Source organism: Carassius auratus, chromosome 22 (genome assembly GCF_003368295.1).
Source record: "Carassius auratus strain Wakin chromosome 22, ASM336829v1, whole genome shotgun sequence".
NCBI classification, from domain to species: Eukaryota; Metazoa; Chordata; class Actinopteri; order Cypriniformes; family Cyprinidae; genus Carassius; species Carassius auratus.
In genome coordinates this window covers 1,189,137-1,211,242 of record NC_039264.1, presented here as the reverse complement: position 1 = coordinate 1,211,242, position 22,106 = coordinate 1,189,137, and the positions used below count along the sequence as shown (strand labels likewise).

The 22,106-nt window shown below is 38.0% G+C and overlaps 2 protein-coding genes across 2 annotated transcripts; both read right to left on the bottom strand.

Moving 5' to 3' along the window:
• Positions 1-584: 584 nt before the first annotated feature.
• On the bottom strand, positions 585-15,806 carry LOC113039316 (uncharacterized). Its single transcript, XM_026197147.1, has 5 exons — positions 15,703-15,806; positions 14,708-15,031; positions 14,292-14,624; positions 1,159-1,473; positions 585-1,021 (listed from the first exon to the last, which is right to left on the bottom strand). The coding sequence occupies exons 1-5, from the start codon at positions 15,746-15,748 to the stop codon at positions 888-890; spliced, it is 1,152 nt and encodes a 383-aa protein (XP_026052932.1). The 5' UTR covers positions 15,749-15,806; the 3' UTR covers positions 585-887.
• Positions 15,807-16,894: 1,088 nt separating this feature from the next.
• LOC113039313 (SLAM family member 9-like) lies at positions 16,895-19,075 on the bottom strand. Its single transcript, XM_026197146.1, has 4 exons — positions 18,834-19,075; positions 17,754-18,083; positions 17,365-17,664; positions 16,895-17,257 (listed from the first exon to the last, which is right to left on the bottom strand). Exons 1-4 carry the CDS (start codon positions 18,880-18,882, stop codon positions 17,097-17,099), a joined length of 840 nt encoding a protein of 279 aa, XP_026052931.1. The 5' UTR covers positions 18,883-19,075; the 3' UTR covers positions 16,895-17,096.
• Positions 19,076-22,106: the final 3,031 nt, after the last annotated feature.

The following is a 22,106-nucleotide window of genomic DNA, read 5'->3' as shown; positions in this document are numbered from 1 at the left end:
TTCACAGTTTACAGCAGTTAAGAGTAAAAACATAGATTCCAATTTACAACATACAAAGATTTCCCTAAAAAAACCTGCTTGATTTTAAGGCACTTTTTTACTTGGTTGCGAAAAAAAGCTTAAAGTATTTTAGAGATTTTTTAGAGCACAAAATGACAGATTGCTTTCAGTTTTCATTTATGTTCACCATGTTCTATTCAATACTACATATAAATGTGTGTGGAAACTGTGCAGCACAGAAATATTCTCTTGTCAGACAAACTAATAGAAACACACAGCATTAGGGCTTGAATATTGATCAATATTGGACATCAAAACAACATTAAATTATTCCTTTTGAAAAGGTCATGGTACAAAAGCTGGTTGAGCTTGGTGCATATTTTTAGCTGGATTTCATTTCCTCCTCCGGTGGGATTGCACACGATCAAAACAATGCTCTCATATTACAGAGCTGTTAACTGAAACACAAAAAAAACAAGAGAAACATCTCAGATTTAATCAAGAACACTAGGTCTTCTAGACATGTTGAAATACACAGTCTGAAAATGTGTCTAAAACTAACATTAAATAAGACGGCGTTGACCAGACTGCTATCACTTCTCCAAAAAGTCAGCATTTGAGGAAGTTCTTTATAGGGTTTCTTTAAAATGTCCAAGTTTATAATCTGAACTCCAGTTTGGACAGTAGTGTCACAAAGCCCCAAAAGAAAGTTAAATTACTCAAAAACACAATTGTATTATGTTGCACATAACAGTGTAACAGCATCTTACCTGATACTGGATTCCCCCTAATGGCACTGAGCCCAATTAAACACATTTAAAATGCTTTCACATCACATTTTTTCTTCTTCAAAGTCTCTGCTACACAGTAAATCTCAAATTATCTGCTTAATACATCAGCTTTTTGTAATACTTGCCATTTTGTGTTTGACGACAACGAATCACAGCAATAGCTCCAATCACGACCAACAGCAAAACAGCAACAACAATTACCACCATAACATATCGAAACCAATTCTGTGCTGTAAAGAAAAAAAAAGTTGAACCAATCATCAGGGACATTTGCACATTTCTGTTTTGTTTTGTCAGTTTTATAATACAGTAGTATTAAGTTCACTCAGCACTTATTAGTCTACATTAAAGTACTTCAGATACTCACAACAGACAGAAATAAAGAATCTCTTGAATATTGTGCGCCGCTGGCCGGTGATATCCAGGTGATAAAGTCCAGCGTGTTCAGTTCTGATGTGCCTGATGGTCAGAGATCCGGTCTTACTGTCCAGCTCCAGTGTGCCGCTGTATCTCCCATCGGCTCCGTCCAGCGTAGTTAAGACCTTCCCTCTATCGATTTTTGCTATGATGGAGTCTCCATGCTCAGACCTCCATACGATCACGTCATCGCTGTGTATTTCAGGAACACCAGATAGTAGCGTGACAGAATTTCCCTCCGTCGCAGACTGCCTGCTCTCTCCTTCTGTCTCAACATTAAAACACAGAGGAGCAATTAATGCATTCCCCAGGAACCAAATCTAATCCTAAACCGACACGACTCGACTCTGCAGCACATGTAAAAAAAGGACATGCACTCTTCTTAATTTTAAAGGGATAGTTCAAATAAAAATGAAAATTCTATCTTTAACTACTCCCATTCATGTCATTCCAAACCTGCAAGACCTTTGTTAGTCTTAGGAAAACAAATAAATATATTGAAAATATAATGAAATCCGAGAGCTCTCTGACCCTGCGTAGACAGCAACACTACTGACACGTTCAAGGCCCAGAAAGCTGGTTAAAGGGGGGGGGTGAAATGCTATTTCAAGCATACTGAGTTTTTTACACTGTTAAAGAGTTGGATTCCCATGCTAAACATGGACAAAGTTTCAAAAATTAAGTTGTACGTTTGAAGGAGTATTTTTGTTCCAAAAATACTCCTTCCAGTTTGTCACAAATTTCAGAAAGTTTTTTTCAAGTATGGGTCTATGTGACGTTAGATGGAGCGGAATTTCCTTATATGGGTCCTAAGGGCACTTCTCCCGGAAGAGCGCGCGCTCCCGTATAGCAGAGCACTGAGAGCACAGACATTCACTGATCAGAGCGAGAGACCGAATTGTCACAAAAGGAGTGTGTTTTTGGTTGCCAGGGCAAGACAACCCTGCACAGATTACCAAAAGAGAAACAGCATTAAGGGACCAGTGGATGGAGTTTATTTTTACAGAGCATCGACGGAGTTGTGCAAGTGTTTTTGTTTGTTCCCTGCATTTCGAAGATGCTTGTTTTACAAACAAGGCCCAGTTTGACGCCGGATTTGCACATAGTTTATTTCTTAAGGATAATGCAGTCCCAACGAAAGAGGGTCAAGATCGTGTGTTGGAACCGCAGGCGGTGAGTAAAACTGCTTCAAATATCTCTGTGTTGTTAACTACGCTCTCAACGCAAAAGCCTACTCGCGCTCGTGATTCTTTAGCTCCGCCCACACGTCACGCCTCCAGCCACTAGGGCTGTCAAAATTGCTCAAAAATGACGTTCTAATATTCCCTCTAAAAAATACATGAATATTCGAACTATTCGAACATCTGGTTGCGCATGTTGTCAATGACGCGCATTACGTCAGTAACAGGCCAAAATAATACAAAGAGATATAACTATTTGTATAGATAGTCTATTTAAGTTTAAACATATTTGACAACGTATTACCTACACAAAAACAAGGAAATCAACTAATGGCCAAGACTGCAGACCTCACGCTCTCTCACCCTCACGTTCTCTGCGCATAACGGTTTAAATGAACAAACACATTTTTGTGCAAGCAATTTAAGATCGCGGACTGTTGTCCCAAATATAGCAGGCTTCATTCAGTGACTGAAACAAATATTATTAATATTAATTGAAGTTTTACAGCATATAGAACTGACATTGAATGCTCCGAGCGAGCTGTGCTGTGGTAAACATGGAACTTTTCCTTGACATGAAATGATAAATAATCAAACCTACGATCCATTGCTTGACAGAACTCCCCGAAGCCTGCCCCATCCGCGATACTGATCGGTCTCATGTCCTTACAAATGAACAAAATTATTTTATCCGTTATGGCCTTTTGTCGTGTTGCAGACAAAGAGCTAGTTGCGGGCGATGTAAAGTAACGTTAAGTGTCAAGACGTGACTGTTTAGCTGGAGTTCCACACATTATGCCATGCTCATTTGGGTTCACATTTCTGAGATGTGACCTCATGTTGCTAGTGGTCGAAATTAAATGGTATGCTATGCTATCTTAAATAGCTTGCATACAACTTTATCTCGCGGGTCAACAATTTTACCTCATTTTCTCTGCTGCGGTCGAGTAGGGCTCTGCACTTGCTGCCATCTTCCATGAAGACGCGTCAACTTTCAGGAGAAGGGTATTCCTGCACAACCGGAGGCTGCAGTTTCAGGACCGCAATTCTGTGACCGCAGCTTTAGGACCCTAGTATTTTTGTGACAGCGCCACCTACTGTACTGGATCAACACTAATTAAAGATGGACGACGTGGACAGCAATCAGACGGTGAGTACAGATATTTAATTAAGTTTTATTTTATAACGTTTAAACGCTGCAAAGTTTACATAGTGAGAACTGCTAACTATGAATTAATAATTAATTCCCACCAAATTAAGAATTTGTGAGCTAGTTTTATTAATTACTACGACGTTAATTCGTGGCTATGATTTCATAAATCCTTGTTGTGTTTTAATGACGAAATATTATAAGTGAATCTAGCCTGCACATTAATTAAACTTATCAGATGACAAGAGCATGGTTGATGTAAGGTTCGTAAGATTTACCTGCAGCTTAATGTATTAGTGTGAATACTGGCTTAATAGTCGTTGTTTTACCATATTTATATATAAAATATCTTTCATAATTAAACTGCACTGACTGCCTAGTTGCCTGTTGTTTTGGCATTATTTTGCAATGATAAATGAGGCATTTGGCAATTTTAATAGTTTGTTACAATTTGGCCTAATCTGCAGGTCTACTCCACATACAGTTATACATTGCTATCATGTGTTAGTTTCTGTCATGTTCTGTGTAGGAGCCATTTTTGGGTATGGTAAAGTTTTTGTCCACTGGGTGGTGCTGTGGCTAGGTTTAATTAGAGCACCTGAGCAACATGTGGAGCGCGTTGGTGGTTGAGAGGCAAACAGTTTTTGACCGCACGACAGAGTAGCTTGGAGAGTGGATTCTTATTTGTATGCTGTTCATTAGGTATGGCCTTTGTGTGTACATTGGAAGAAAACGAGAGGTCACATGAAGTTGAGATTATGTATAATGAGTTCACGAATAAATTAGACATTTTTATGCATCTATAACCGTCTGCATGGACTCTGTTTGTACGCGTACCAAACTTGCTTTCTCCTATCATCAACGGCAACGGCATTGGAAAGCCTTTACACAAAGTCAAAAACTGTGCTTCATTGGAAACAGGAGATCGTCTGGAGTAAAAGTCAACACGTTTGTTTCGATGGACAGAGGGAGGCTGTTTGGATAAAGTCTTTGTGTTTCTGCATGTGAGGATCGTCTCGTTAACATATAGTTTGGATTATATTTTCCCCTTGCTGATTTCGTCGTTGGATTTACGCTGCACGCTCATCTGGCTGTTAAAGGGCTGATCATTGGATCATAGGTACGTTGTTTCAGCATTAACATGGCCATGTGAAATTGTGTGCACACATTTGCGTAATTCCAATGCATTGGTTGCCAAAGCCTGACGAACACTGTTTGTGTATTTGAATTGTATGTTTGTTCACAATTGTTTGTAAAATGGAAAATGAAACGTCTATGAATGTTAAGGGGTTTAATGAGTCAAAACAAGACATGCTTAATGTTGAAAATGAGTCTGAAAAAGAGAAAAGGCCTGTTAAATTAACAGCTAAGGCTTTAATGGAAAAACTTGAAACTTTGCAAAAATTAAGAAAGGCTAAGTTAAACAAGGCTCAGAAACTAATTGAGTCAATTAACAGGTTAATCCATGAAAACAAAGAATATGAACCTGAGGTACGATTGCCTTTTGAAGAGTTTATGAGGTTATGTTCAGAGGCTACAGAAGCACATGAGTCACTGTTGGTTATCTTACCTGTTGATGAAGCTGAAAAACATGAAATATGGTTTAAAGCCAAAATGATACCAAATAATGAGTTAATTGAACGGGTGAACAAATGGTTATCAGATACAGAAAAAGGTCAGAAAAGCTCTGAAGTGGCTGAAGTTTGTAGTGATGTTGGTCCTGGAGATAGTGTCTCACACGTGTCTCATGCTACCTCTAAACGTAGTAAACGCAGCTCATCTATATCATCTACATGCATTCAAGCAGAGGCAGAAAAGGCTGCACTTATGGCACAAGCTGCTGCATTGAAGGCCAAGCATGCAATTGAAGCTCAGGAGGAGGATTTGAGACAGAAAAAGGAACAATTGGAGTTGGATGCTCAAATAGCAGCTTCAGCTGCAAAGATCGCTGTGTTGCAGAGGTCTGATAATCAAAGCAAATGTTCACGTAATTCAAGGTCAAAATCAAGTGAGATTAATACAACTTCTCGGCCAAAGGGTCTTAATCCCAATGCAAATAAATACGTACCAGTGAGTTCAATGCCAATAAATATAGCTGGAGCAGCTGATGTCTCTGCATCTCAAGTCAAAACAGAGAATCAAAGGAAAGGATGGAGAAATCAACAAATATTCCACACTGCTCAACAGTCTGATTTCCAATATTCTGCTCAAGTGCAACAAAGCAATATGGGAGTTGATCAAATGTCACATGTTCTTCCTCCTCATGGTGATCCACTGCTTGAAGTCTTAAAAAGACAAGAAGAATTAACATCTTATCTCATTCAACAGCAAGGAAATCCTCGTATTCTACCAAAAAGAGAGATCCCAGTTTTTGATGGTGACCCACTGCAGTATATTGCATTTATGAGAGCGTTTGAACATGGCATTGAAGAGAAAACTGAAAATGAAAAGGATCGTTTGTATTTTCTTGAGCAGTTCACAAGGGGGCAGCCTAAAGATCTGGTCCGTAGTTGCCAGCATATGAACCCAGACAGAGGCTATGTATTGGCCAAAAGATTACTAAAAGAACATTTTGGTAATGAATTCAAGGTATCTACTGCCTATCTTGAGAAAGCTTTGGGCTGGCCCACTGTAAGGGCAGAGGATGTGCAAGGATTACAGGCTTATGCTTTGTTTTTGCGTACATGTTGCAATACTATGGATGAGCTTACATACATGCAAGAACTTAACATGCCTAGCAACATGAAGATTGTTGTAACAAAGTTACCTTACAAGCTGAGAGAGCAGTGGAGGGCTCAGGCTTGTGAGATTATGGAGTCCAGTCAAGGCAGAGCAAAATTCTCTCACATTGTTGAGTTTATTGAAAAACAGGTCAAGGTGGCAGCTGATCCTGTGTTTGGAGATATCCAGGACAAACAGGGCACAGGTAAATTCAAATCCCAAGTGCGCAAGACTTTTAGAGGGAATAGTTTTGCCACTGATGTTGCTGTTTCAATTCCAACTAAGACTGACACTGGGTCAATACAGCAAAGACACTGCTCTTTATCTAAGTCTAATGGAAACTGTTTGTTCTGTTCAAATCAACATCCATTGGAAAGATGTTTTGCTTTGAAGAGGAAGACTCAACGAGAAAAGATTGAATTCTTGAAATCCAAGGGAATTTGTTTTGGTTGTCTAAAGACGGGACATGTGAGTAAGGAATGTGACAATCGTTTGATTTGTGATGTTTGTGGAGAAGTGCATCCAACTATCCTGCATATATATCGTAAGGAAGTAACTGGGAAACAGTTGGAGGAAAGGTGTAACGTAGTGTCTGCTAAAACTTGTGTTCATACAGGGGCCGGTAACGAGAGGAGTTTAATGCCAATCTTACAAGTTCAGGTGAAAGCTATAAAAGGTAACAACGTGATACATACCTATGCTTTTCTGGACCCGGGAAGCTCCGCTACTTTTTGTTCAGAACATCTAATGGAAGTGTTGAAGTTGAACGGAAAGAGGGTTAACATTCTTCTTCGTACCATGGGTCAGGAAAAGTCTGTCTCCTGTAATGTTATTGATGGACTGGAAATCAGTGGAATAGATACTAACCATTTCTTCCCTCTTCCTGCTGTATATACGCAGCAGAACATGCCTGTTGACTCTGGAAATATCATTACTCAGGAGGAGTTATCCAAATGGTCATACTTGAATAAGGTTAAGATACCACACATTCAAGCAGGTGTTGATTTATTGATTGGAACTAATGCAGCTAATGTGATTGAGCCATATGAAATTATAAACAGTCATGGTAATGGGCCATTTGCCATTAAAACCCTACTGGGATGGGTTGTTAATGGGACTTTGGAGGAAAATGGGGACCACAAGAATGAAGCTGGGCATTCTGCGGTTACTGTTAACAGAATTTCTGTTGTTAAATTGGAGGAGTTGCTCAATAATCAGTTCAATTATGATTTCAGCGAAAGGACTGCTGATAAAGAAGAAATGTCAAGGGAAGATCTTCGGTTTGTGGACATAATGAACCGCACTGTCATGCTCCAGGATGGACATTATAGCCTACAGTTGCCATTCAAGACTGGTAATGTCACGTTACCTGACAACTTCTGTGTCGCTAGGCAACGATTAAATGGCCTGAAAAGGAAACTGGAAAGAAACAAAGGGTTTCATGAAAAGTACTCTCATTTTCTTGCTGATGTTGTCCTTAAAGGTTATGCAGAGGAGGTACCATCTCACCAACTAGATCGTGAGGATGGCAAAGTTTGGTACATTCCTCATCATGGGGTGTTTCATCCCAAGAAGGGATCACTGAGAGTTGTGTTTGACTGTGGGGCAACATACAAAGGAACCTCACTTAATAGTCAATTGTTGCAAGGCCCTAACCTTACCAATTCTTTGGTAGGTGTGCTGATGAGATTCAGGCAAGAGCCAGTAGCCTTCATGGCTGACATTGAACAATGTTTTATCAAGTTAAAGTGGCTGAAGAAGAGGTGGATTTTCTTCGGTTCTTGTGGTGGCCTGATGGAAATTTGACAAGAGAGCCCATTGTATTTAGGATGACAGTTCATCTTTTTGGAGCGGTGTCTTCTCCAAGCTGTGCTTGTTATGCCTTGAGACAGACTGCAAAGGACAATCAAGCAGACTTTCCAGCTGAGGTAATTGACACTATCAACAATAACTTTTATGTAGATGACTGTCTGAAGAGTGTCTCTTATGAGGAAGTGGCCATCTCTATGGTTCCAAATCTAACTGCTCTCTGTCAAAAGGGAGGTTTCTGTTTAACAAAATGGATCAGCAACAGTCGCAAAGTGTTGCAGTCAGTTCCTGAGGAACACCGAGCTAAGGATATACAGCAGCTAGATCTGGATCGAGATAAATTGCCTGTTGAGAGAGCTTTAGGTCTTCAGTGGAGTGTGGAAACCGATACCTTTCAATTCAAGACTTCATTAAAAAATCAACCATGCACTAGGAGAGGCATTTTATCGGTGGTAAGCTCAGTCTATGATCCCTTGGGCTTTCTGGCACCACTTCTTCTGCCTGCTAAAGTACTTTTGCAGGAGTTGTGTAGACAGGACTTGGGCTGGGATGACACTATACCATCAATCCACCAGAAGAAATGGAATAATTGGATTCTGGAATTGGACGGAATAGCTGGATTCCAGGTGAACCGATGTTTTAAACCTTTGGAATTTGAATTGCCTTCCCACGCTTGTTTACATCACTTCGCTGATGCTTGCGAAGATGGATATGGCACAGTTTCATATATTAAATTCCAGAATAGTGTAAACCAGGTACACGTGGCTTTCTTGTTGGGCAAGGCTAGAGTAACACCACTGAAATCAGTGACCATACCTCGTTTGGAACTTACAGCGGCTGTACTTGCTGTTAAGGTTGACATCATGCTAAAGAGGGAGCTGCAACTTTCATTGGAAGATTCTGTCTTTTGGACTGATAGCATGACTGTCCTTAATTACATCAAGAATGAAGACAAACGGTTTCATACATTCGTTGCTAATAGGGTGTCCTATATAAGAGACAATACACAACCTCAACAGTGGCGATACGTGCCCACTAAAGAAAATCCAGCAGATGATGCATCTCGTGGTTTGAAAGCAAAAGATTTTCTGAGCAATACCCGATGGATTGATGGTCCCAGTTTTCTCTGGAAGCCAAGTGATACATACTTTCCAACAAGTGATCTGATATCGACTGATGACCCTGAGATTAAAAGGTTGAAAGTCAATGCTGTGGTTTTACAGAATGGACAGAATGCCACAAGTCAACTTATTCATTTTTTCTCAGAATGGAAACGTTTGAAAGTTGCAGTTGCTTGGTATTTGAAACTGCAGAAACTTCTGATGGAGCTGAGACGTAAACGAAAGGAGCTATCTTTGGAACAGATTGACAGTGTTGCTGTGGATGTAAGGTTACAGAAGTTTAAAGCATCTCTGGGCAGACAAAGTTTGACTGTGGAGGATCTTTCTATGGCTGAGAATGGCATAATTCGTTTCAGTCAACAGGAACAATTCCAAGAGGAAATTGCTGAGCTCAAGGGTAGAAATGTTGGTGTTAAAAGAAACAGTAATGTTTATAGTCTGGATCCTGTGTTGTGTGATGGATTGTTGCTAGTGGGGGGAAGACTTGGCAAGTCAGCTATGCCAATTGAACTAAAACATCCCATCTTGTTGTCTAAAGATCAGCACGTGTCACATCTCATACTTCGAGACATTCATGAAGAGTTGGGTCATAGTGGCAGAAATCAGATGCTTTCTAAGCTCCGGTTTAAGTATTGGATTACAAATGCCAACTCCGTTGCCAGAAAGATAATTTCCAAGTGTGTCATCTGTAGACGTTATAAAGGGAAGTTGGGTGAACAGAAGATGGCAGACCTTCCAGTGGAAAGGATCATCCCTGACCTGCCACCTTTTACTAATGTTGGAGTGGATTTTTTCGGGCCCGTTGAAGTGAAAAGGGGACGAAGTAAAGTGAAACGCTACGGAGTGATTTTTACTTGTATGGCAAGTAGAGCCGTCCATTTGGAAATGGCATACTCACTAGATACAGATTCGTGCATTAATGCCTTACGCAGATTTGTCTGTCGTCGTGGACAGGTCATTCACATGAGGTCTGATAATGGGACAAATTTCATCGGAGCTGAGCGGGAGTTAAAGGAGGCTCTCACTGCATTAAACAATGAAAAGGTTCAAAGGGCCTTAAGGCAGAAGGGAGTTCAATGGAGTTTCAATCCTCTTACAGGCTCTCATTTCGGTGGAGTATGGGAGCGCATAATTCGAATGGTGAGACAAATTCTTTGTGCAGTTCTTCGGCAACAAACATTGGATGACGAAGCTCTGCAGACTGTCTTGTGTGAAGTGGAAGCTATTTTGAACGATCGTCCGATCTCTAAACTATCCAATGATCCTAGTGATTTGGAAGCCCTTACGCCAAACCACATCCTGCTTATGAGAGGAAATCCTGCGTTACCACCTGGGTTGTTTGAAAGATCAGATCTGTATGCCAAAAAGAGATGGAGACAGGTGCAATATATTTCCAATCTCTTTTGGAAACGATGGGTACAGGAATACTTACCCTTGTTGCAAAAGCGACAAAAGTGGAATAAAGAACGAAGAAGTTTTTCTCCAGGAGACATTGTGATTATTGCTGATGCTACAGCACCACGGGGTTCATGGCTACTTGGAAGAATTGTGGAGACCTACCCTGACAACAAGGGCTTGGTACGTTCAGCAAAAGTTCAAACTAAAAGTAACATCTTAGAACGTCCAATTAGCAAGCTTTGCCTTTTATTAGAAGCAGATTAAATTAGGGCATTCAATATTTTGAGTGTTTTATTGTCCTATAAAGACATTGGTACAAAGTTTGAATTTGTATGCATGGCTCCATTTTGTAGGAATTTGTAATTGTTATGTCAAAATGTCATAATCAATTAAGGGGCCGGTGTGTAGGAGCCATTTTTGGGTATGGTAAAGTTTTTGTCCACTGGGTGGTGCTGTGGCTAGGTTTAATTAGAGCACCTGAGCAACATGTGGAGCGCGTTGGTGGTTGAGAGGCAAACAGTTTTTGACCGCACGACAGAGTAGCTTGTAAAGTGGATTCTTATTTGTATGCTGTTCATTAGGTATGGCCTTTGTGTGTACATTGGAAGAAAACGAGAGGTCACATGAAGTTGAGATTATGTATAATGAGTTCACGAATAAATTAGACATTTTTATGCATCTATAACCGTCTGCATGGACTCTGTTTGTACGCGTACCAAACTTGCTTTCTCCTATCATCAACGGCAACGGCATTGGAAAGCCTTTACATTCTGCATGGCCAATATGAAGTGATTTTATGGATTCAATTAGGCTCATTGTAGGACAGATGATTAAAAAAGGCACTAGGGATATTTTCACGATCTCAAAATATTCTAACAAGTACACTCTCTCTTTTCCAAGATACATATAATATAATATGGGAGATCCCTGCCTGAATTGAAGAGATGCACCACATGCTGCAAGGACTTTCACTTTTCATATATATATATATATATATATATATATTCCAGTTGAATATGTTAAACAAATGTGTCTTATTTATCTCTCTCTGTCTCTCGCTCTCTCTTTCTCTAGAGTTGAAGCCTACAGCCATTCTATCCATGCAGCAACTGATGAAAAAGGGTTTTCACTTTGGTGCTGTTGTGATGTTGTCACAAAAATGACATGTATAGACTGTACAGACCAAGAGTTTGGACGCACCTTCTCATTCAAAGAGTTTGCTTTATTTTCATGACTATGAAAATTGTAGATTCACACTGAAGGCATCAAAACTATGAATTAACACATGTGGTATTATATATGGAATTATATACATAAATAAAAAACGTGTGAAACAACTGAGAATATATCATATTCTAGGTTCTTCAAAGTAGCCATCTTTTGCTTTGATTACTGCTTTGCACACTCTTGGCATTCTCTTGATGAGCTTCAAGAGGTAGTCACCTGAAATGGTCTTCAACAGTCTTGAAGGAGTTCCCCGAGAGATGCTTAGCACTTGTTGGCCCTTTTGCCTTCACTCTGCGGTCCACCTCACCCCTAAACCATCTCGATTGAGTTCAGGTCCGGTGACTGTGGAGGCCAGGTCATCTGGCGCAGCACCCCATATATATATATATATATAAAAAAAAAAAAAAAAAAAAAAAAATATATATATATATATATATATATTTATGTATGTATGTATGTATGTATATAAATAAACATTCTTGAATCATTCTTGTGTTTTGTCTTGCCTCTCAACAACTTTTAAAATATTGGCAGTAATTTAGTGACTCGATACCCTGATTCCAACTTTAACTTACCTGATAATGAGCTAATTCACCTTAAGGAAGTGAAACAATATACTGTATAATTCAAGAGACTTTTCAAGAGACAATTCAAGACTTTTAAGGTTTTTCATTTTTTACAATTGTTTTAACATTGATATACATCAATTTTACAAAATGGACATTTCATTTATATTTTGTGTAAATTCATGTTTAAATTTAAAATTGTGACTCAAAGCACACTTAGTAATTAAACTCTGCTGCATTTTGAATCAAAAATCACATTTAAAAACAAATGCTACTGAGATTAATATATTGACGCTATATACAAAGTAACGTGACTGCAAACTAAACCAACAGAGTACTAGAACTGCGTTCCTGAAACTGCAGCCATCGCTATATCGTCCAGTACGGTAGGTGGCGCTGTCACGAAAAACTAGGGTCCTAGAACTGCGGCCCAGATCCGCGGTCCTGAATCTGCAGCCTCCGGTTGTGCAGGAACATACTATTGACTTTCAGCAGTGATGCTGTGTCAGACAGTGCGACTCCTGTGAGGCTGTGACCTGTCCCTGAACCCTCAGGAGCGCTAGCACGCCCACTCGCAAAGCAGACAACCACGCCTCTACTACCGCGGGCCTTTTTTTCCACATTTTTTTTTAATTCGAATATTAATTTTCACATTCGAAATTCGTTTTTTTAAAACTATTTGAATACATATTCGAATTTAGAATATTCGTTGACAGCCCTACCAGCCACTCGTGTTTTTCCGGGAAAAATCGGTACAGACTATCTTTCTCTTATAAATATAATACAACTAAAGACTTTTTGGAGTTATGAAGGATGCAGTACTACTCTATAGGTACTCAAGATTAACAGGATATTGAGTGAAAACGAGCATTTCACCCCCCTTTAAGGACATCATTAAAATAGTTGTTGTGCTACTGCAGTGAAGACTGACACGGAAAAGATTAAATTGTTGAATAAAGTCGTTACTTTTGTTTTCACTACACACAAAAATATTCTGATAATCTACTACTAAATATTGTAGAAACATAATTTTGTGTAAAGTTGCTTTGCAATGATTTGTATCACAAAAAGCGCTATACAAATAAATGTGAATTGAATTGAGTGGTAGGTTCATAAAATTACAGTTGAACCACTGATGTCACACGGACTATTTTAACCATGTCCTTACCACCTTTCTGGGTCTTCAACGTTTCAGTTGCGTTGCCGTCTATCCAGGGTCAGAAAGCTTCGGATTTCACCAAAAATATCTTAATTTGTGTTCTGAAGTTGAACGAAGGTCTTACGCATTGACCATTATGAGCGTGCATAACGCATTTGAAATAACAAACTCGAGCACAAAAAAAGACGTGATCTGTGAACATCACGGTCAAAATGTTTACTTTCGGTTAACAGTTAAACGGTCAATATGAGCATCCATAACTGGCATATAAACATAATATAACATACAAAATGTATTAATTTTAAGCCACACAAAGTCAACATGTTGGTATTTCTTGCTCTGAAACGGCCATAAAATAAAATAAACGTTTATTTATCTTTGAAAAGGTGTACCTGCATTATTATGCCATTATCATTATATTAGTTGAAACTGGTCTTAGAACGACAACATTATCGTTTATCGCGATAATTTCTTGGACAATTTATCGTCCAGCTAAATTTGTTATCGTGACAGGCCTACTAACAAGAACGAGCGCACTTGACGATGAATTAAATGAAATACGCTGTGTTTTCCACCAACTGGCAACCAGGGGTGCCAAAATACAATTGGATAAACTGGCAGAGGGCGGATTTCACAAACCAAAACAGAGACGGACATTAATGCCCGGAGTTTTCAAAAGAGAACAACTGATTGTAGCATTGTTTTTCGGATAAACAAGTATGTTAATGCATTTCACTATGAAGCGACTCACCCTTGGAAGTCACATTGAACGTCTTGTGCATGGTGTATCTGCTGCTGCTCTTGCTGATGTTGATTTCATAAAGTCCAGAGATGTTGGGTTTGACGTTAGTTACGATGAGCGATCCAGTCTGATTGGTCAGATGCAGTCTGTATCTGAATCTCCCATCAAGAACATCATCATATGTAGAGAAGATTCCAGCGGTTTCATTTATTTTAGCTATGAGTGTGTCTTTAAACTTCCAGGTAATCTGATCTTCTCTCTGTATTTCAGATAGACCCGAGGGTAGAATGACAGAGTCTCTCTCCATCACCAACACAACCTTCGTGTCATCCGACGCCACACCTAATGAACAGAGATGTTTCTGACGGTCAGCAAACACATTCACCTCGAGTCTGAAACTGCACCTGAACATCTGACACACTCACCACTGATACTGAAGGACTTCTTTGATGACCCTCTGGCGCTGTTGATATCAAGTTCATAGAGTCCACAGTCTGCGGTTCTGATGTTTCTGATCTTGAGATCTCCGGTCTGATGGTCCAGCTGCAGGTTGTCTCTGATTTTCTCAGTAACTTCAGCCTGTACTTTGTTATTGCGGTCACTATTGATTATAGCAATGCGATGTCCACTAAACCTCCACTCAAACACATCATTGCGCTGTATTTGGGTCACTTCTGACTGTAGAGTGACAGAATCTCCCAAAATCACAGACACCGCCTCCACAACTTCTGTCTCAACACCACACACCACTACAAAACCAAGAAGCAGTCGTTTACAATAAAAGTCACATGTGATATGAAAACAGAAGCCTTCCCATAACTTAAACCACAGGTGTCAACCTTTAGTTCCAGCACACATACCATGCAGATCTCAAATAAGCTTCAATCACTTGATTAGCTGGATCAGATGTGTTTAATAAGTTTGAAATCTAAACCGTGCACCCCTGACCTGAACAATACAGATCACATTTTTACTCCAAATAAAGTTTAGATAAATCTCAAAGATGTTGGAAATGGCGTGTGCCTCAATTTCAAGTTTCATAACATAGGGTTCTGAATACTTTTGATATTTCAGGTTATCAAGTTATCACATGGTTTATTGAATATAGATTAATGTGGGAGAAAGCAATAAAATAATAGGTGTAGGAACATTTAAGATTTTGTAAGGTATACACACACACACACACACATATAAATATATATATATATATATATATATATATATATATATATATATATATATATATATATATATATATATATATATATATATATATATATATATGAATAAGTAATAAGCTCAAATGTGGGGCTTAAGACCCGGAAGGCACAAAACTTCCTAAAAACACGTAAATCGAACAGAACTAAACCTCTGTATCGTTTCAATATGAACAATTAATTAAATCAATATTACAACTTACCGTTTACAAATAATAGTAACACAAATATTAATCCGAGGTTCTGCATATTGAGTTTAGTGTTGACACCGAGTCCCCAGTGTGTATCACGCGACTGTTCACCTTCAAAGAACAGTCGCTTGAGGCTGGAGTTGACACAAACCACGTGATGGATGCGATGTTTCATATGATTGATTATGGATTGGTGTTGGTGATTAGTGAAGGGACGAACACGTTTAATGAGGTTGATAAAGAAAAAAAAATTATATACGGTAGATGACATCTGAGTGGAAAAGTTTCCTTCGTTTGGTAATGTTTCCTTTTGATACTCAATGCATAGTTTACGTCGGTTGTACGTTTTAACAACCTGCAGGAGGCGCTGTTGTCGGATAAACTACTTGGATAGACTTAAACTAGTGGTTTTCTTTTTGAATCATTTATTTATTATATATATATATATATATATATATATATATATATATATATATATATATATATATATATATATATATATATATATATATATATATATATATATTATATATATATATATTAATGTTTAGTTCCATCACACAAGGCACAGTGCAAACGTTGCACATCTCAAAGCATGCAAAACAGAACAACAGCAACAACAAAAATGCAAAATGAATACAAACATATAGGCTTAATTTAAATAAAAGCAAAAATAAAATAAAAAAGTTAGAAAAGCTTCAGAAATTGTATGGTTTTTGTAAGCTCCTTATTTTGTGATCTCATATTAGAAAGAGATTCAAAACATATTTTACGATCAGTGTTACATAATGTAATAGATGACGGTTTCTTTTGAATTACTTTTAACTTATGAATATAAGTTTGCTAAGTTAATTATTAATTAACCGATTAATAATATAAATGATATGAATGATGAATTCAACAGATACATTACAAAAGGTACACTTATCACAAACACTATGAATATATCTGCTAACAACTGCATTTACAGGATAACATTTGTGAATCATTTTGTAAAGTACTTATTTTACTTTATTAGAAATTACCTATTTATATGGTAACATCCATATATATTGCCATTGTTCAATATAAAACACCTGCTAGGAGAAAAATCGTGTTTGTACAAAATTGACAAGTAATATATATATATATGATAGCTGATAGCTGTTAATATTGTTATTGTAGTTGCACATTGTAAGCCTCTTTGTAGAAGTAATTTCTACTGTTGTTTTTAAATGCCAAGTTTTTATTAATTGCCACACATATAGACACAAATTGCAATGAACAAATAAAAAACACAGTTTAACTGAAATTTTGAACATTCCATATCACACTAAACAAAATGAATATAAAATCTACCCAAGCCAAAGGAATGCATAAAAACAAGAAAAAAATATATATAATGATAATGGATTTACACTGAATTATCATGAAGCTGTTTTATATTGTAAGTCATGATGTCTCTCGTTTACACCTTTCCTGGATGTGATGATGTCATAAAATACAATAGCGACAGTAGCCACGCCCACCACAACGGAGAGAGCCAATCGGACGAGAGCTTCAGAAGCATGACAACAGAAGGCACAATCTGAGAAAACAAAAGCAAACGACATTTTACATTCGCAAAAGATGAACAGCGACTCAAGTCCTAAATTGTAGCCATGCATAGCCTTTTCCCACAAGATGCTAACATACCTGAACATGGCCGACAGAGATCAGTGACGTTGACATATTTAGTCCGGTTGTTGATGGGATTGCTCACCACACAGCTGTAGGAATCATCCAGACACCCCAGACGTAAAGACAGACTGTTGTTGAGATCAGACACACTGATGCTGGACAATAAACTGTTTCCTTTGTACCAGGAGAGAGTCACATGACCCACATTCACCACTGAACACAACAATGAACAATTCTGCTGTGATGATGATGATGAAGATGATGATGATGAATTTTGTGGGGAGTCACTTATAATGACAGGAACGGGGAGACGAGCTGAAAACAGGAGAGAATAAACAGCAAGTGTCAATTATATATGAAATATGGTATTAGATAAACAAAAGAAACTGTAAACCTCTACTCACCATAGACAGTAACATTAAATCTATAAACAGACTTTGTCTTGCTGCTGATGGTTACTTGATAAACTCCAGTGTGTTCAGTTCTGGTATTTGTGATGGTCAGAGATCCAGTTTGATGATCCAGCTTCAGTCTGTCTCTGAATATCCCGTCAAGAACATCATCTATTATCGAGGTATGGTTGGTGGTGATTTTTGCAATAAGATACCCATTAGTTTTAAAGTTCCACATGATCAGATTGTCAGATTGTTTAACGCTAAGATCAGGGTTTAGAGTGACTGAATCTCCCTCCGTCACTGGCACCGACTTCACCGCGTTTGAATCAGCAAGCACACCTGGAGAGCGAGTTTTGGTTAAATATTTATTTATGTATTTATGCCGAAAAGAGTTCCACACTAATATCACTTTATGACATCTAAAATGTAAGTGAAATCCCTAAGGTCTTACTCGTTAGACGTCAGGCTTGAATCCATCACAAGGATGCATTAAATTAATTTACAATGTTTCACTTTCTATTCATCAAACAATCCTGAAAATAGTATCAGTTTTCGCAAAAAAAAAAAAAAAAAAAAAAAAAAAAAAAAAATATATATATATATATATATATATATATATATATATATATATATATATATATATATATATATATATATATATATATATATAACAATCATAACAATGAGAAATGTATTTTGAGCAGCAAATCAGCATATCAGAGTGATTTGTGAAGGATCATGTGACACTGAAAACTGATGTAATGATGCTGAAATTCCAGTTTTGCATCACAGGAAACAAAACTATAGACAAAAACAGTCATTTGAATATATAAATCTTAACATTTCACATTATCACTGTTTTACTGTATTTTTGCCACAAATGCCTTAGTGAGAAGAGACTTCTTTAAAAAACGAAAATGACAAAAATCGTACAAATCCTACATCTCATAGTAATACCTCGATTGGATTTAAAGCACTTTTCCATCTAAGAATATAAACCAGAGCACATCTGTCTGATTTTGGTTGAGCGTTATTTATTTGTACTAAATAATTCATCTGCTACCATAAAGCATGACACGTTTAACTTACCAACCAGACAGCAACAGCACAAACAGGACAAAACGAATCGGTCGACCATTTTCCCCAACAGTTCAGCGCTCTGAAATAAAATCTCTCCAGGTGCTCAAGATTAAAACACTGAACGTCTGTGGTTTGCAGACAGTGAAAACAAGTACTCCTCCGCTGCATCTTCTCTCTCTCTCTCCTCCCTACACAGATACGACAGCTAAACCCGAACACGCAAAATAACTCATCTGAGATTTCAGTGATGAGGATTTCATTTACAAGTCATGGAGGATTCGGAGAAGCTGATTTTACTTGTCAAAGCACAAGCACCAATGATGGTTACATTTACGGTTCTTCAGACTGTTTTATGTGGTTCAGAGGTGGCTTGAGTGCATTTACACAAACCGCAGTGCAGCTAAACAATGTGCCTTCTGCTCAAACAATATTGATGCTCATGAGCTTATAAAGAAACAATGCTGACTTCCTTGATAACAATCAGATTTCTCTTACACTCATCCACGCCCTTATGAAAAATAAACTCATTCAAGTGTGCTATTAGTATACTTCTTTTAAACATAGGAACATATAATTGTAGTCTAATTGTTATGTACTTCTCAGAAATTGGTTTTATGTACTCATTTAAGTGTACTTGACTTATACTTACAAAAAGTCAAAATAGATTTGAACTATACTTGTGCTCCTAGAATCTGTGTTTTCATTATTATACAGTAGAGGGCGCTAGTACACATCTTCTGCACAGAATTAAAAAGTGAAGAAGAAGAAAAAACAATGCATACTAACACATGTAAATCTAACACGGTCATCTGACATAAAACAGCATCATAACTGTAACATTATGGAATAGAATGTCGACAGATGAAGATGTAATAATTACATATATATAACTTTACTTATGTATACCTAATAAAATAAACTTGAAGTATACTACTTTTTGGTAAAGGCATTCATTCAGATTATTTATTCTGAGAAAGTAGATTTTTTAGAGTAAAATCTGTGATTTAACTGATTTTAATGTGATCATGAAGCTCATGTGAAGTGGGGAACTCCAAAAGGGAAGTCCAAATGTGCTTTTGTTGTGACTGTGATTGAATGCAAGCAATACAAAAACTTGCTATTTGATGTCCAGTCTGGAAAACAATGTGGTTTGATGACACAACTGTCGATTCTGCTGGACAAGCAGCATATGCATGTGGTGGCTATAGGTGTGAAGATTGCATATGGGTTTTTTGTTTTGTTTTTTCTTCTTGTTTCCTCCTGATAAGAAGCTCACAAAACATGAACCATGAAAGCAAAATGTTGATATTTAAAAGCGTATTTCTTTGTGAAACATAAAATAATGCCATATAGTCTTTGGAGTAAGATGAATCTTGTTGTCCATGACATTCAGATTATGTAACGGTGTGATATTTCGGTAGAATTTAGCAAAGGTCACTTCTAAGAACCTTATCACACCTAGATCCCACATCCTGTAGGAGGACCTTCTTACTGAAGACAGAGAGCACTTGTTGTTCCTGAGTATGTGTGTCAATGCTTGTGAATGTCTAAAATAAGTCTTCTGAGGGAAACATCTAATGACGAACTTTCACTGTTTTGGAGAACTAACAAATGCATCAATTGGTGAAACACTCTCAGGAAAAAAAGTACATGCAAAAACTGCACTTAGGGGCTTGTCGGGGGGAAGTACTTTGTTTACCCCTAAAAGTTTCTAAATTACGCCAAAATGTATGTTCCTGCAAATATCCTTTTAAAAACAGGTATGGTTTTAGATGGAGGTAAACAATTGAGAAAGAAATTGCTCAAAAGTATCCACACCCTTGTTTAATATGACCAAAGAAGTCATCCTCTTGATCTTTTATTGAAAAAAACAAATGACAAAAACCTGACTTTTCATTCTGAATCCCATTATGAAATAAATATTTTTTCTCTAATACACACTGGCCACAATTAACCATACCCTTTATTCAATACTTTCCCCAAGATAACAGGTCTGAGTTTTCTCCTGTAATAACTGATGAGTTTGGAGAACACCTGATAAGAGATCAGAGACCATTCCTTCATCCAGAATCTCTCCAGACCTTTTCAGTTCACCACACTCATTTTCTATAGGGTTCAGTTCAGGGAACTGGGATGGCCATGGAAGAATATGAGTTTTGTGCTCAGTTACCCATTTTGGTATTGATTTTGATATTTGTGGATCATTTTCTTGTTGGAAGATCCAACCATGGTCCATTTAGAGATTTCTAGCCTGAAGAGTCAGTTTTTAAGTCCGCGGTTTTCCCGCAGAATTGGCCTACTTTAACATTGTTGCCGCTGGAGGGTTTGTTGTGAAAACCTGGCAACCCTGCCCCTTTCTCGGAGGATTGCAGAGCTTCAAGAGCTCGTGCTCAGAGGCACACCAGTGTTATGGTGACCGTGTTACTGACCCTACACACAACGGAATTTTAACTACCGCATTCCTATTCCCAATCATTCTGGAAGCACGTGAATGAAGCATTAGTGAAAACAGGCAGAGACAATGGTAGCCTTAGCAACATTAGCCTTATAGAGAACCCAAAAGCTCTTTTGGAAAGCAAAATATTATGCGTGATGCTTACTTTGTCTGGAGTCTGGACGTTTGCGCACAAATCGTTGGTATCGATCCCCCTTCAGAAGCAATCTTTGCACACCTCCAGCGCTGAACTGAGCCTCTTTTTTTTGTGTGGCATTTGAGTTCAGTGTAAAATTTTAGCACAAAGTGTAGGACTTTTCCATTTTTTTCTGGGACATTCCTTTGAAAATATAAGTTAACCACCATGTCCTCAGCTGTCTATGGAGACTCTTGTTCCTTGGTGCATCCCAACACACCATACTTTTAACGGCTCTTTGGCACTGACATTGTATCTCCAGCAGATACAGCAAGAGAACAGTAATGGCGGACCGCAGCTTCTCACTCATGACTGTGTTAAAAACCCAACTTTTTGTTTCATCTTATCACAGAAACCAGTGTTATTTGAAGTTCCAGTATGCTGGAGTTTGTTTTTGGATGAGAGCATTTTTCTAGATTTTTCTTTAAACCCTCCCCAACAACATTTGCTGATGTAGGGGCTTTTGAATTATTATTAGTATTATTATTATTATTATTATTTAGGCTTTCTGACCCGAGGCTCAACAATTTTCTCCAGTTTATTTGATCTTGCTCAGAGTCATTGGCTATGCAAATGCTCCTCACCACACTTTAAGAAAAATTTGACAAACAACCTTTTCCAGACATTTTTTATAACATCTTTAGCTGATTGG